Genomic DNA, 16,963 nt, shown 5'->3' on the forward strand with positions numbered 1-16,963 from the left:
GGGAGGGAGAGATACGGAAGAGATGTAGCTTCATCACAAGCAGCTGAGAGAAGTGCAGGGAGGGTGAGCGTGGCCTGCAGAAGAGAGACTCTCACTGACTGCCTCTTCTGAAGCCATCTGAGGATCATCATCCACCTGCAAGAACAACTGCATCTTCACACTTGTGGCAAAGCTGCAGGAAACCTACAGGTATCCTCCCTGCCTTGAAAAACAAACGCCTGATGGAAAGAAGACTTAATCTGAACAACTGTGTCCATCTGTGCGCTCTCTCAGAGGGTTGTCGTCTTTCTGTCCAAATGTCACAGGAACTCTTTCTAGAATTGGAGAGAGGCCGTAGACTAAACGGGTTGTAACTGCTGAATACTGACTTTCTGTGACCTCTTTGGATCCGGAAAAACTTCACTTCCGCAGTTCACTTTTTACTTGATGCAAGTGACTCAAACTCTGCTCCCAGTCCGTCACTGAAACGCTGACAGCACATTTATTTAAAGTGAAGTCTGTTGATTGCTTTGAGAACCTCTCTTCTTCCAGGACTTAATTTATCATTCTTCTCGTCCAAAGTTTCTTGGGTTTCTGATGAGCAGGTCAATGTGTGGCTGTGGCTGCAGCATCATCTCGTCGCTAATGAAGAGGCTGGGCCGCTCTGCTTGCTGCTCAGACCTGCTGTCCTGCAGCCACACCTCCGAGCATCTTCAGCGTCTGGCCACTGGCTGCCCACCTCAGCATAAGGTAACTGGCTGCTCGAGACAGAACTTGAGCCGTAGTTCACTAGCATGTTTGATAGAGGGAACCCTGGGTTTCTACGCATTTTTTTTTGTGTGATCCTTTCTGTAGACCAGTCGCTGAAGTCATGGACCATGGGTAGATTTAATTGAAGCTACTGAAAATGAGGCTGTGTGTTCAGTCTGCTCATTGGGTTTTACTGTTTTGTATCTTGGTGTTGATTTATCAGCTGACTTTCCCAAAATTTCCAGGGGACACAAAACTCTGGAAAACATTGGTTGAGGGAAATTTGCCCTTAGATCTTACGACAGAACTTAACCATACTGTACGTCTGTCACTCACTCCTTCGTTTTCAAGTTAGTTTTAATTAGTTGAACATTCACAAAGATGTGCATTTATGGCGAAAGCACTCTGAGCTGTTATTAGTGCCTGATGAAGATTGCAGTCTGACTGGATCAGGACAGAAGGACTGACCTTGCAGTAGTGTTTCCATTGTCATCTGGCCATTAGAAGGACTAGAGAGACCATGGAAGTGCACTGCAGTAATTGATTTTGTAATGGAACCAGGTGATTTAGTGGTTGTCCTGCTACCTTGACAACTTTGAAGTGGCATGTATTCTTAATGGACATCTGTTAAAGGCTGTCTACGTCTGATATCTTAGGTTGCTTCTCAATCAACTCCCAAGTTCAGTAGTCAGGGCACTGGTCAGGGACTGTCCCAATCACGAAATCGTTCCAGTGCACTGAAAAGTCATCTTGTCTTCTGAAGACTCTCAAGTCAACAGAGGACGAGCGCAAGTGTAAATATTAAAGCTCTATTTGATATGAGAAACCCATTTTTGAGAAACTTTAAAAGAGTATTATTTTTCATTCACAGTGTTAATGAAAGGGAAATAATCTTTTTAATATTACAGTTGTTAGAAAAATATATATAAATACACCTTTGAATACTCTTCATTTGCCATTCATCTTTTAAAGTAACACTGTACATTGTAATATCTACTACGAAAAAACATGATAGTGTAATATACACTGCGCTGTTGCTGATTAATATCAGCTGCGTATAAAGCGTAACCTCGTAATCTTGTCGTAGGTAAATTAATCATAGTGTCCCAATATTCAGTGGATCAATACCTTTGCCATTGCTCAAATTCATGTTAATATACTGATACACGACAAAAGGAGCTAGGGAGCGAGATGAGACACACCCTCATTCTCTGCTTGTGAAGAGTGTTTTATTGCACAGAACAATTTGCTCACAGTGGAGAAGAGGAGGATATGAGGTCATGGACCCTCATATGCTGCCTTCAGTCAATACATTCTGTTCTGATTGTTGAGTGGTACTGACAGTCCTGCTCTATCTGTTTGCAAAGTTCTGCCTCTGTGCTGCTCTCACTTTGCACAAGATTGATCTGATCCGTCTTGGGAAAATATTTATATCCCAGCAAATGTGATAAAATGCTGTGAAGGGGAAAAAAGCTTTTCTACTCTGATACTGGCTACAGTGTTGAGAGAATGGAAAATTGAGATTAACTTATTTTGACGGCATGGAGTGATTTGGTCATTCCTCAACAATCGGGACGATTATTACATTTTGTATTCAATATAAAGGAATGCATTGTATTTTTCCCAGTTTCATATGGCACCGGAATGGCATTGATCATCAAGTCAGTAGTATAAATTTTGTGCTGTCATTCGATAAAATGTTTCATAGTTAATCGTGATTAATCACAGATTTTGAAAGTGCTGAATTTGGACTATATAGCCTATATTTCTTGTCAAAATGCATTTATTTTCCTTTATGAAAGAAAACAAAACAATATGTAACAAAATAATACTTTATTAACATTTTCAAAACAAAGCCTTCCACGGTATAAAGATAGAAATGTACTAAATTAGCACCAATTTAAAGGTGCTATATGTAATATTTTTACTGTACTAAATCATTAAATGACCATAATATGTCATTACAGAATTAGGAAACATGCTAAGTTGAAATACTGGCTTCTCCGATAACAGTGCTACAGCCAGTATATTCTACTTTGAAGTTTCAATTCCGGGCCGGGATTTCTGTTTATATTTTGGCCTGTGTGATCCCGCCCACTGCCCACTCACCAATAGTATTTCGACACCGCCAGGTTGCCTGATTTGAACAAGTTTGCAGGCAAACAACACTGTAGTCATGGAAACCAGCAAACGAACTGGATCAGAGATAAAGGATTCCACCCGACCTAAAAAGCCTCGCCATCTGTCTAAAAACCACCATGACCAGAGGCGTAGTGAAACAAGGATAAATATTGGAGATGCCTTTGGAAGATGGAGACAGCTTAAAGCCCAGAAACTCTTTTAAACGGATGCTGAGTTTAGTGGCTGAGCCAATTTGCATGTCAACATTCTGGCAACCCGCATGAGCTTCGAGTCTGGGGCGGGGCAGACAACTCTCCATTATTTTGAATTTGGACTGTAGTACCCATTTCAAACACTTGTTGTCAATCTTACATAAAGCACCTTTAAGTAACATAAAACATTTCCCAAAGCCATAGTGGGAGATTGACTAATTGAAAGAACTAGTCCCCACATTGGTTGCATATTCATTGCAATGTTCATTAAATAATTTAAACCCTCATCCTCAACAATATTAATCAGCTTGCAGACTGTGGCTATCCGCTTTGCTACAGCAATTGTAAAGCCGCATTCATGATTCATGATGAAGTAGGTCATCTGGGTATTTTTCACCTACTTTTATAAATACAGAGGATCCGGACATCCTATTCATTTGACAGACTGCTTTTAGCATGCTATATATTAGGAAATGATGCAGCCTTTGATTCACTGAGTTATTGGTTGCAGGTGGTATAAGGGGGTTCAACATTGTCATAAAGAGCATTTTATTGCACAAAAATGTGTAGTGCAGCATGAGAAAAAGGAAGACTGTACATTTTAAATGCCTATTTCTGCTTAAATTTGTCAACTCTTAGGTGTAAATTAGCATGTAGATGGCTTCAAAGCTAATAGACATGGATATGGCCACAAAACTACAATTTTGATTCAATGGGGTCTTTAAAGTATTGTTAAGGATGGCATGTCTAGTGCTGCATTCAGTTTTGTTCTTCTTCTTGTAATCACAAAAACTGCAGATAAAGGCTTGCGCTGTGCTACACTGCTTGGAAAGGCAGAAAAGATGATGCTTTTTCATGCTCTTTATCTCCCACTTGGTGGCTTTCTGATAGCTATGTAGGCAGGTAGTGGTTTTCTCCCTGAGTGAGCCAATTCCTCCTCCATCCTGGGTAAGCCTTATCTTGAAAGATTGGGTTACCTCGCTTCAAACTGGACTTAATTCTTTCATAGCTCTGGTATTGATTAATACCTTCTTCAATGAAATGTAGACTCAAGGGCACAAAGGAGACTTTAGCATTGTATTTATAGAACTACTGGGCTAAATGCGGACTCGACTCTGCTTATGCTCCCTTTTACTGTTTGAGAAAATACAATTAGCATCTTCTCTAATTTCACATATTAACACAGTACGCCATGATAATGACTAATTACTTAGCTGTCAAAGTTTTATTCAGATGCTTAGCCCTGCTAGTCAACACTAGGCTCATTTGATTGCTAAATTTGGCTTGCTTGTATATTCACTTCTCTGCCTTCGAAAGGTGAAAATCAGCATTTTTTTCCCCCATCAGTACTAGAATCAACTGTTGTATCGGACGGGAAACATCACCATTAGTTCTCCCTCTCAGCATTACCAATTAATTGCTCAGTAGAATGGAAACTCTACTGTTGCTTGCGTTGTTTCCTTAATGGTGACAGCCTTAGACAGCACGCCCACGTTCTGCCCACAATCCATTCACTAACACTCTAATGCATATTGTGCACACAATTAATGACTTAGCTATTAATGACTTTGATTCTTATTGTCTGCTGCTCTATTTTGACTCTCTTTGGATGCTATGACGAGGAGGAGGGCTGGGCCGGGCCATTAGGATGGACGCCTGGTGCTGAGTTACCGCAATCAGCCAGGAGAGGGATAAAGAGGAGCCGGAGACGCCAGTTCGGGAGAGAGATGGAGGTGCACACAGCTGCTAAACATGTGCATCTCCCTCTCTCTCCCGAACTGGCATCTCCGGCTCCTCTTTATCCCTCTCCCGACTGATTGCAATAACTCAGCGCCAGGTGTCCATCCTAATGGCCCGGCCTCGCCCTCCTTCTCCTCACAGATGCGTAGATAATGTACTGTAGAGGGTCAAATGTTAGTACCCACCTTTTGCTTACAACTAGTGATGAGTACTTCTGTTATACAGTAATTTGACTTTCATATTGTCTCCTATTCCCATTTATAAGCAATCACATAAACCACACTAAAGCAAATGCTTTTGTGACTGCTTGGCTCCCACTGGTTGATATCCTCTCCGTCTAACGTCTTATTTCCACCAATATCATTGAATGCGGATCAAAATAGATCTATGAAGATCCCTGTAGCTACAGAGAACTGATCCATGGCCAGCTTATTCAATGAAACACAGATTTCTTTCTGCTTGGCTGTCTGCCTGTGCTGTTGCAGAGGTGCTCTGGAATATCAATGGTAAGGCCTGTGTTTCAGTCCTGGCGGAGGCCTTTTGCAGTGCTTCGACCACACAGCTGTGTCTTTGTGGACGTGTGAATTCGGTACTATGGCCTGCCAAAGCCATACAGATGCATCCACGATAGCACATGGTGCCGACTGGACACATATTGCCTAAGTGCTTAAATGGTAAGAAGGCCTGGCTCTAGACACAGGCTCTTTGGCTAAGTGACTGGGGAAAGCTTTTAGTCAATAACATTCAGGAATGCTAAAAGTAATTCTGGAGTCAGTTAATGAGCTATACATAGGCGAGACCAAAAAGTATTAATGGCCTTCTGTTGCACTCCGCTGAGAAGGCGTTTGAGTTTATCATACATTTGTAGATGAAATCCTTACGTAGTTATTAATATATATATATTTTTGCCTGAATATGATTATTGTTCAAAGAATAGTTCCTTAAAATGACTATCATCAGCTCTTTTCCTTACAATGAAAATGAATGGGGATTGGGGTTGGCGAGCTTTAAAAAAAGACCTAAAACCTAAAGGTCATTTTAATATTTACGAAGATTGCACAGAGGTGTATGGATCACTTTGAAGTCTGTATTGCATTAGAGTGCATGTCCTAGCTGAATTGTGAATTGATTTGCCAATATATTCCAACACATAAACACTTCAGATGCTTCAAATCACTCTGGCTTACATCTACTTCTTATTACTCATTAAAATCCGATTTTTGGGCTTGTTTTTCTGGATATTTGCTGCTTAAATCTCTTAACGATTTACTAATAAAATTTACAAGAGCTAGTGGCTCGTTTTTTACACCAGTCTGTGCCGGATATGCAGGTGAACCTGATCTGCTGCACATTGCCTGTGGGACACAACAAACAAATGTGTTTTTGCACTGAATTTCTTTGTTGCTGTGAATGGCACCCTAGGTTAATGAAATTTTGTTGTTTGTTGCCTGAGAGATTTTTCTGCTAAATGTGAATACAGTGCTTTCGGGCCACTTTAAACGATCTAGATTAAATTGGAAGAGAAAAGCTTGCAAAAACATACACCACCATTTCACTTTGGTTTCACTCAGCCAGTCACTAAATCCTACATGCAGTTTGCCACATCACTGCTGCATCGTGTTTTTTGGGGTTTATTTTTTTTGTAATCTTTTTGCAGTGACTTCATCGTCTCTTTTTTGTGAATTAGGACTGCCATCCCTAAGGGGTTCAAGTCATTTTGTTACATCTGTCCATATCTATGTTCTCTGATTTACCCCTTTCCATATAATGCTTACTTCGAAGGCAAGGTGGGGTCCATGAAGAAGGGGATGGCATCTTTGAGTATGTATATGGGCAGTTAAAGTTAAACTACCATGGGTATTTGCATTGTCGAGCCACAGTCTTCATCTCTTTATCGAATTGTACATGACATCATGCACAATCGAATCGGTGAAGAAAGAACGTCAGTTGAGGAAAAGATGTAGACGTTGTGTGACTGACCTTTTGCATCATAGTAGAGCATCGAAGAAGTCAGCTAGCTAGCTTGTCAACAGTGAGACGCAAACAGTCACAACAATGTGGAAAACATTACCACCAAGTGTATTTCTTACATTCTTTACATGTTGATATAGATGTAGATCAGATGTACGTTATCCATTGTGCTTATGGTGATGTCCAAGGCAGAAGTTGACGCAATTTGCTCGTGGATTGTCCTAACTATACGAGCTCTGCTTTGCTTCACTTTTATCCTTATAAACTGCGTGTAAAGCGTAATAATAACATTTAGACTGAGGAGAGATGTCGTGAATAAATAGACGATTAAGAAAATATATGGTTTGTCTGTATTTCCCTAGCGATCACTGTATATTTGAAATAAGTTCTGTATCTGTAGGTGTTAGGGATGCTCCGATCGTTCGGCCATGGGTCGGTATTGGCCGATATTCACGTCCTATGACTCGATCGGTGATCAGTGATCGGTAATTTGGCCTATCGCATAAACCGATCGCTCATGTCGCAAAAGTCGCACGGCTCCTTTAAAACTTCAGCAGCACTGGCATGGCATCAAGGACTCGGAGTGTGAGGAATACTGGAATAGTGTTGTAAGACAACAAACTTGATTCAGCAGTTAAGAACGATGCAGTGGGAAAGGTATGGCGAATATGAAAAGTTTGTGTACTGTACCAAGTGTTTTCACACTTGGGTCCTCTTTAAAAGAACCAAACTCAGACCCCTTTAAGTGGACCAAAAATTGGACCGAAAGAAAAAGGACCCAGTCGTCTTTGTGTTCACACTGTCTGTGACCTTGAAAGTGGGCTTAGATCTCTTTTTGGTCCACTTGACCCATTACGAGGTCTCAGTCCATTTTGCATTCACACTGTGTTGTTTTTGTGGAACCCAGACCACTTTTAAAAAGACAAAATGTATAATTATTATTAAAATGGCTATATTAAAGTGTACAATTACACTGCTCTACATATTAACTTGTGAGATTATTAAATGTGTTTAATACCCTTAAAATGTTTAATCAGCATGAATACAGGTGTCTTTGTTCAATAAAACATATTTTATTGATCTTCTGCATCAAAAAATAACTGTATTACATAGTGTAAATATAGAACATCTTGTTTTTATACATTAAGAGGGAAAAGCAATGTATTAAACTGAATGCATTGCATTTTAATATAAATAATACTGTATTTAGAGGCAACATTCAAGAAATTCAATCATGGGTCAAGGCAGATTAGTCGTATTACCAACATAAAATACGATTGATCATGGTTTTATCTATTGACAGCCTCAGGCTGTGAGTGTTCACATATGGGCCAAAAATCCCACGAACTGCACTCAGACCCCTGACACGGACCAAGTGTGAAAACGCCCTTAATGTGGTGTTTCACACGTGACGAGGCAAAGGGAAAAGAGTGAGCTGTGAAACGGTCCTTAATATCATTCATGATGGCAGTTTGCAGCTCTTCACCAGTAGTTGTGAACCTGTCCTTTACCAAACCTTTGGCAGCAATGAATAGTTTGCCGCAAAGCTCATTTGCATGTGAAAATCATAAGTGGTGAATTTGCGGCAAGTTTGCCAGAACTCTCGAATTTTGTAAGGGAAGGGAGGGAGAAGGGAGAATAATCATAATGGCCACACTGCAAGATTGCTTCAAACAGAATTTCCAATAAAAATTCAAAATAATAATTAGTTCTGAATAAACACTATTTCTGAGCTCCACACTTTCAGCTTTTCAGTCGGGCTAACATGTTTACATGACATTTTAAAAAGACAAATTAGTGCTTTAATCTGACTGAAATCAAACTTTTAAAGTATATGTGAACACGCTGTTGGTGGAAAGATCTCAGGGGTATTAAGTGAGCTTTGTATTGCCCAATCTTTAGGTTAAACTGAACGTAAATTAGATGAGGGCAGAAAGACTATTTTTCTGTTGAAATACCAGTTGAAGCCAGTTAAATGCTGGTCTGATACATATTGCACACAAAACTTCAAAGTATATTTTCCTTTTTGGAGTAAAGGCACGTTTATTTATTTAAAAAAAAAAACAAGTTTATCAGTCTGAAATTGGGGCTGTCACAGTTATGAAATTTGGCTGACGGTTAATTGTCGTCCAAAAAACAAAACAGATTTAATGATTTAACTGTCTGTTGGGATTGCCATGATTGCGGCAATTAATTGTCGCAAAAATGGTCATACTTAAAGGAATATTCTGGGTTTAATGCAAGGTAAGCTCAGTCGACTGCATTTTTGGCATTTAGGCGTGATTGCCACTCGTCCCTCATTGTCTTTTGCAGGGGTCATGTCAGGAGGAATCAAATGTTCCTTGATATTTTGACATATATAAGGTCTTCCTCTGAATAAACACTCACTATAGTGTGCCTGGTTTGTCCCAAAGTTATTTTTCTCCATAATCTAACATCGTATGAAGTTTTTTGTTCCTTGCCACAATCGGCCATACTGTAAATTTCAGAACTCAAAAATTAATCCCCAATGCAAAAGCTTTTATTGAAACCAAGCTGCCAAAATGCCACCTCCTCTACATCTGTTTTTTAGTGATGTCACAAAGGGTACTCATTAATTCATGACCGCCTCTACAGCAAAAACATCAGCGCCTACTTTACATCATAGCACCCTTGGCCCCGCCCACTGAGCATCAGTACGTAAAGAGAGATTGAGAGAGCAAGATATAGGCCTTCTGCTCTTCCTCTTGTTGTTTTGCGCATAAACTGCTCAACAAACTGTTCTTTTGCCAATCTGTGCCATTTTTAATTGTTGGTGTATGTAAATATGCACTACATGGGCATCCTTGACCGTTTTGATGCATTTCCTGTGATGTGCATCTTTGTGCTGGATGATACTGGAAACTGGATGTGTGCATCTTCAGAGTGCTTTGGGCTATGTATGTGCATCATGTGGATGTGTCATCGCCGTATTTCAGCATGGATTATGTGAAACAGTCATAAAATGATTCAAAGCTTTGCAAAGGAATTGTCGTTGAAGGATGGGGCAGTTAAAAAACACTATTGGACCCAATCAAAACTGTGAGAAAACAGTTCCATTCATGAATATTTCAAATGTCATGACTGTTTGATAGTTTATGGGGCTGACACCTTGTCTACACCGGGCGCGACTGTTGACGCGACACAACGGCTTGAGGCTGTTTACACCAGGCGCATCGCGTTTCTTTGTGTTGTTGGCAGTACTAGCACCAGCGCAAAATGGAACGGTACATCTGTTTATTGTTGGCGTGACGCGCTGCAACTGATGATTCCATGGTAGACAGCTTCATTGAATATAATGGGTTCTATTGCTTTTGACGCGACGTGCCTCTCGCGTCCAGTTTAGGCAGGACGTGAGTGTTAACAGTCGTGCTTGAGATGAACAGTATGCAATGTGTTGGATGTGCATTATGTGTAAACCCTGAAATGTAGTTTTATAATACTATGGGGTTGTTCATCCTCTGCCAATTGAATTCCAAATATGGCTGTATTTGAGGGGCTGCACGATGTTAACCAATCAGAACAGTGGGCGTATACGTTGACGTTTAAAGGAGGAGCTGAGGCCAAAACCAAGCATTCAGACAGGGTTGAAAATGATCACATATTACTTAAGTTATGACTGTTTTGGTGAAAAAAAAAAAAAAAAACCTTCACTAACATAATCAGTGGACCTCCGGAAAGATAATAAAACTATATATAAAAAAAGAGCATTTCATGACCCCTTTAAAAAAAGCAAAAATCTCAGTGACAGTTAAGCACTTACAATAGAAGTTAATGGGGGCCAATCCGTAAACCTAAAAATACTCATGGTTTCAAAAGTATAAACACAAGTCGTAAACAATATGCATGTTAACATGATTTAAGTATGATAAAATTGCTTACTAAAAAAAGTTACGTACTTCACCTTTACGAAGTCAGTAATTCATATTTAACTTGAAATCTTATTAGAAAATAGTTATATGATTTCCTTTAAGGCTTTAAAACCTTGGAAAGTATTGCACAGGGGTACAATGACAATTGCAAGTAAGAAAAGAAATCTGTGCAATTTTATGTGAATTGAGTAATTTGTGAAAATATGTGATGAATGGTTTTTTTTATTTGGCATGGCAAAGTCCACCCATGTGCCTTGAAGGTTAATAGAAATGACTGTCTTTTATATGAGCATAATGCCAAAAAGCTTTTCATGTTCATTCATAATGTTTCCTTTAACTGAGGTGTCCAAGAGAAGATGACAGTCTGGGGCTTTGCAGGAAATGGCATTGTAACCAATGATACCGCTGCTCTCTCCTCCTCCCCTTCACCTCCCTAGCTAGAATTCACTCTGAGAGGATGTGCCAAAACCCATTTTGGCTTCACCTTCCTCTCAGCCCTGTTAGATGTAGATAAATGACCTGCCGCTGAAGTGTACACTGTGTTAATAACTAAAGAAATGATGCACCTCACTCCCTTATCAGACATCAGACTGCTTGACTACGCCAGCCTGGTTGCCTTCCCTGGGAGCCAAGCCAAATGTTTTTCTTTTGAAGGCAATGTTTCCAGTTTCTCACTGCAAAGCAATGACATTATAAACCATTTTTAATTGTTCATTTATTTTTTTCTTGTGTGGAATAGCTTAAGAACTGCTGCATTCATTTGCCATGTAAATTGTAGTTTGGATTTGTATCAATGTGCTGGTTTTGGGCTGAAAGAATTTGATTTAAAGGATTTCTTTGCTGTTTGTCTCCGTTTCTCATTTAGTCTCTTGAATTACACTTAGCACAGAGTTTAACCCAGACGTTTTGGTTTATTTTGTGCCACCGAATTATGAATAATATTGACTAAATATTGTGTTGTAATAGATGTTTTTTTTTTTTGACATTTTCCCACCAAAATTAGCTTGCGATCAAACAATAATAATGGCAGACCCCCGATGTACATGTTTGCACAAAGAGTTATATATTTGTTTTAATGGGAAAAGGTATTTATTTTGATAAGAATAGCCATCGATACCCCACTTCAGAGCCAAGACTTACTCCGTTTGCCCTTGCAACCAAATTCCAGTAATGTTTCTGTTATAAATGGGAGCACAATACCTGTTATCTCTGTCCTTTATTAAAGAATGCAAATCCAAAGCAAAACGACTGACTCATACTAAACCTGTACATTATTTTGGTTTAGATGGGCTTTCATACTAACACTCTCGCCCGCAATGCAAATGAGGCTTAATGTCATCATGGGTTTGTTGTTGCTTGGCTTGCAGTACTTTTGCTGCTTCGCTTCACTTTTGCGTAGTCTAATAGCACTAATTGTGTTCTGAGTCCAACGCAGTTGCACTGAAAGATCAGCATGCAGGACATACTAACACAGTTCGTCAAGACACTGAACAACCCACTTCACCAGGCACTGTCTCTAGGGAGTAGAGAATTTTGTTACAGAGCTCACCTTGCAAAACGTCTGCATATGAAGGGAAATTGAAATGTCTATTTAAAGTACATCCCCACGTAATTGTTTTCCAATTGGTTCTTGGTTGATTGTGCTCTGATCCTCCTTGTTATCACAGAATGGCTTTGGTAATCAAAAAGCTCATCTATTCAGTTGCATTAAACAGTTTTAAATAGCTGATCTAATTGCTTAATCTAATCTACTGCTCTGTAAAAAGAGGATGGATGGATGGATGAATATGGTGTAACCAGAGGTAGGTAGAGTAGCCAAAAACTGTACTCAAATAAAAGTACAATTACTTCAAAAAAAATAATTACTAGAAGTAAAAGTACTAACATAAATAATTACTTGAGTAAGAGTAAGAAAGTATCCAATTAAGAGTACTCAAGTAGTGAGTAACTCGTTACTTTCACAAATGACATAATAGATGTTTTCTCCCCTGTATTCCATTACATAATACACATTGAGAATGCAGAATTATTATTATTATTAATGGAAATTCTGTCATCATTCACCATCATGTTGTTCCAAACCCGTATGCCTTTCTTCCATGCAACACAATAAGGACATATTAGACAGAATGTTTGCCTGAGTCACTATTTACTTTCAGTGAATGTTTTGTGTGTGTGTATATATATATATATTGAAAGTGAATGGTGAGCGAGGCTGTCAGTCACTAACATTCTGTCTAACATATTTTGTGTTCCACATAATACAAAGTGTCACACTGGTTTGGAACAACATGAGGGTAGAGAAATGATGTCGGAATATTAAATTATGGCTGAGCTATCACTTTAAAGAGACAGATCACCCAAAAATGAGAATTCTCTCATCATTTACTCACCCTCATGCCATCCCAGATGTGTATGACTTCTTTTCTTCTGCAGAACACAAATTCAGATTTTTAAAAGAATATTTTAGCTCTGTAGGCCAAAATTTTGATGCTCCAAAAAGCACACAAAGGCAGCATAAAAGTAATCCATATGACTCCAGTGGTTAAATCCATGTATTCAGAAGTGATATGATAGGTGTGGGTGAGAAACAGATCAATATTTGTCATTTTTTGTTAGAGAGCAGTGGGCGAAATGCAGAGAAGAGTGTGAATCACCAAAAACACAAGAAGAAGCGTGTGAAAGTGATCTGTTTATCTGTTTCTCATCCATACCTATCACATCGCTTCTGAAGGTACTGGTTTAACCACTAGAGTCTTATGGATTACTTTTATGCTGACCTATGTGATTTTTTTTTTTTTTTTTTAGCTTTGAAATGTTTCCACCCATTCACTATGGACCTACAGAGCTGAGAAATTCTTCTAAAAATCTTCATTTGAGTTCAGTAGATGAAAGAAAGTCATGCACATCTGGGGTGGCATGAGGGTGAGTAAATAATGACAATTGTAATTTTTGGGTGAACTATCACTTTAAGGGCTCTTGTCAGATCTGGATGAATTTGTCGATTAGAAGAGGTTTGGAAACATTTCTAGTAATTATTACAGTGAAAACATGAAAATGTACCATAAGGACATTATATATAATGCTGAAATATAAACCAAAGCAAGATCATGCTTTATTAATGCCTTCTTTCACTATTTCATAGCTTTTAAAGTCATGTGCGGATTCTTATTTCAGTGTAGTTACAGTTTTCAGTGTCGTAAGGATTTAGATCATTAGTTCTGTACCACAGTACTGCCGCTCTCTAAATGGAGAGTACGCAGCCTACGTAGGGCACCAAATCTGGTCGCGGAAGACCCCTATCCACTATATAGTGCACTATTTCGAGTGTCCGCTATTTTGTAGGAGTGTCTGAATTCTGAGTGAGCCACTCGTTCCCTACTTTTGTTCACTCATTCTTACCCACAATGCACTCTAATTTCAAGCGTACATTTGATGTACACTCGACAATGGTTAATTTCCCACAATCCACCATGGGAAAGACGTACGAGCTGGGAGTTTACTGCTTCCTTCACTCCTGCAATGTTTTATTTCATGCTGAATGTATTAAATTACTTTTTGACAAATCATTACTTGATTAAAATAACATAATAACATATAGAGAGACAAAACATACAGATACATTTTAAAATGTACTCTTTATTTGTTAAAATGTGCTTACTCTTTATATTAACACACAGTATATATTAAAAATGACAAACAGAATGAAGATTTATTGTATTAATATATTATTTAATAAGAATAACAAGTAAGGCCCAAGTATTTTAAAAATTTAATATGTGACGTTGTTTCTGCGACAGCCCCAGAGCTCCGACACTCACGCCGAAATTCACTCATTTTGTTCACTTACTGCTGAGATATAGTGCACTAACTGCCATTTACTATATAGGAAATAGTGAATGAGTGAACGATTGCAGACACAGCCATTCTCTTCGCCATACGATTGCCTTGCGCCCGCACATGTGCGCTGTGCACGCGCAGAAATGCTGTCTGTTCGCGCTCCAGTTGTCGTTCACACGAATGGCAGTGATTGACACTTAACTTGGATGTTTATATGGATTTATACAGTTAATCCACCTGAAGTCTACCAGAGTGGTGGTGGCGTAGTGGGCTAAAGCACATAACTGGTAATCAGAAGGTTGCTGGTTCGATCCCCACAGCCATCACCATTGTGTCCTTGAGCAAGGCACTTAACTCCAGTTGCTCCGGGGGGATTGTCCCTGTAATAAGTGCACTGTAAGTCGCTTTGGATAAAAGCGTCTGCCAAAATGCATAAATGTAAATGTAAGTAGCTGCGATAGTTTCCAGTACCCGCGTGAGGGCGCGGAGTAAATGCATAAATACTGCTTATTTCATGCGGGACGCGGGACAAAGCGCACTGATGATATATTGCAGCACTGATTTAAAAATGTACACTTAAAAACTGATGTCATAAGAGTCCAGTTACATTATCACCCTGAAAATGACCATCTCATTACACAGAAAAGCCCCCGTTAGGATTAGAGCCCAAACCTACCTCAGTGTGCTGCCTTAAGTTGGAGCTGTGATTTTAATCTTGAAATATCAGCTTGTCTTGGTGTTAAATGAAGGCACTGCTTGACGAAACTATTAATTTTTCACTGTGCGGAGCGAAGAAAGTGTTTCACTTTGAAGAGTTTGATGCTGCTGCAGTGATTGAGTGACAGTCTGTGACACCGGCTCAGCGCGTGCAGCTGTGTGAACTTCCGCTGTCGTAAAAGTCCCATTCAGTAATCTCTCAATAAATTACACATTAATTAAAATTAAACGCAGTAATGTAACGACAGTAACGCCACCCATTGTAAAGAAGTAAAAGTAAAAAAATGTCATTAGAAATTTACTTGAGTGAGAGAAAATGTACCCACTTTTAAACCTACTCTAAAAGTAATTTTTTCCCCAAAAAAGTTACTCAAGTGAATGTAACGGAGTAAATGTAGCACATTACTACCCACCTCTGGGTGTAACTACTGGATGCTTGCATTGATCAGACAACATGAAATGGCATTCGCAATGCATTGAAATTCCATCATGACACTTACTTCTGATTGAAACCGAATATTCAGCAGAAAATTATATAGGGTGGGATCTTCCTCGACTGCGTGGCCTTGGTTACAATAGCCGAAAAGTTGTTTCAGTAGGATAGAAATTCATTACATTTTGATCAGAGAAGATTATGCAAATTAGAGTTAGAGGTCGACCGATATATCGGTTTTACATAATAATCTGTGCTGATAGTTGCTTTTTAGAACTATCGGTTATAGGCAAAATTCAACACGTATGACAACTGACAATGATTACTTTATAGTGATTCTATTGTAATACATTGTAGATGATTGTAAGAGCGCATGTTTTGTTTATCTTTGTTTGTGTGAGCTGAAAGCACAGACATTTCAAAATAAGAGTCCCAAGTGTATTTCGGGCTTGTTTATAATAAAGTCCCACATTATGCACCTAATATTATTATTTTTTTCCTGGTTATTAATGGGATTTTAGTTGCACAACAAAGACACATTTTGGATTTTAGTCATTTTGAACTCTTGTAGCCTTTATGTCTGCACCTGTCACAATAAATCGATTTTAGAAACTATCAGCCGAGTAATCGAATAATTGTATTATGTACATTTTGATTTAATGTTTTTTTAAAGACTCTGTGAAATTGCTTGGGTACAGATTTCTGACTAATATAATTGAAATGTGAAGTTGGGGTGGGATATATCGAAGAGCGTGTCCCTTATTTAAATGGCCACTTCTTTTTTCTTTTTTTTTTTTTTCCCTGATGCCCTCTTATGCTTGCAGCTTAGTTGCCTATGTCTTGTTTGTTTTATGCACACCCAAGAACGTAGTCATGCAGCCCATCTCTACACTGCCTGTGCCCATCTGCGTGTGCTCCATTATATTAATCAGCCTCACGTGTTCTCACACTGCTGATGGGATTACACGACTCATCCCAGCTCATCCCTGCTGTGCTTTCACTTGTACGGAGTTGTCTTCTGTTTTTACTGGCCTCTTTTACATTTGTAAGGTTAACATGATATTGCCCACATCCTATAGACTTGAATGTTGTGTGGATCTTGAAAATAATCTCTTAAAGCACACTTCTTAGGCAGTGATGCCTCCTGCTGGCTTTCTTTGGTAGTCTGTGTTTGTAATTGATCAGTTGCAACAGTTTATTATTAGAGTTATTATTTACATTTATGCATTTGGAAGACGCTTTTATCCAAAGCGACTTACAGTGCCCTTATTACAGGGACAATCCCCCTGGAGCAACCTGGAGTTAAGTGC

The 16,963-nt window shown here is 39.1% G+C and overlaps 1 protein-coding gene across 3 annotated transcripts in view; it reads left to right on the forward strand.

The window, feature by feature from the left end:
• The window catches only part of LOC127445159 (F-box/WD repeat-containing protein 7-like), a 196,506-nt gene that overhangs the window by 61,497 nt on the left and 118,046 nt on the right, over positions 1-16,963 (forward strand). The window contains exon 1 of one of the 3 annotated variants that reach the window (XM_051705020.1): positions 269-729. The exons of the other annotated variants lie outside the window; for them this stretch is intronic. Within the exon in view, the coding sequence (XP_051560980.1) occupies positions 577-729 (153 nt within the window). The 5' untranslated portion in view covers positions 269-576. Of the gene's footprint in view, positions 1-268; positions 730-16,963 lie in introns of those variants that run through there. 3 annotated transcript variants of the gene reach the window in all.

The sequence above is a fragment of the Myxocyprinus asiaticus genome, chromosome 8, assembly GCF_019703515.2.
Source record: "Myxocyprinus asiaticus isolate MX2 ecotype Aquarium Trade chromosome 8, UBuf_Myxa_2, whole genome shotgun sequence".
Lineage (NCBI taxonomy): Eukaryota > Metazoa > Chordata > Actinopteri > Cypriniformes > Catostomidae > Myxocyprinus > Myxocyprinus asiaticus.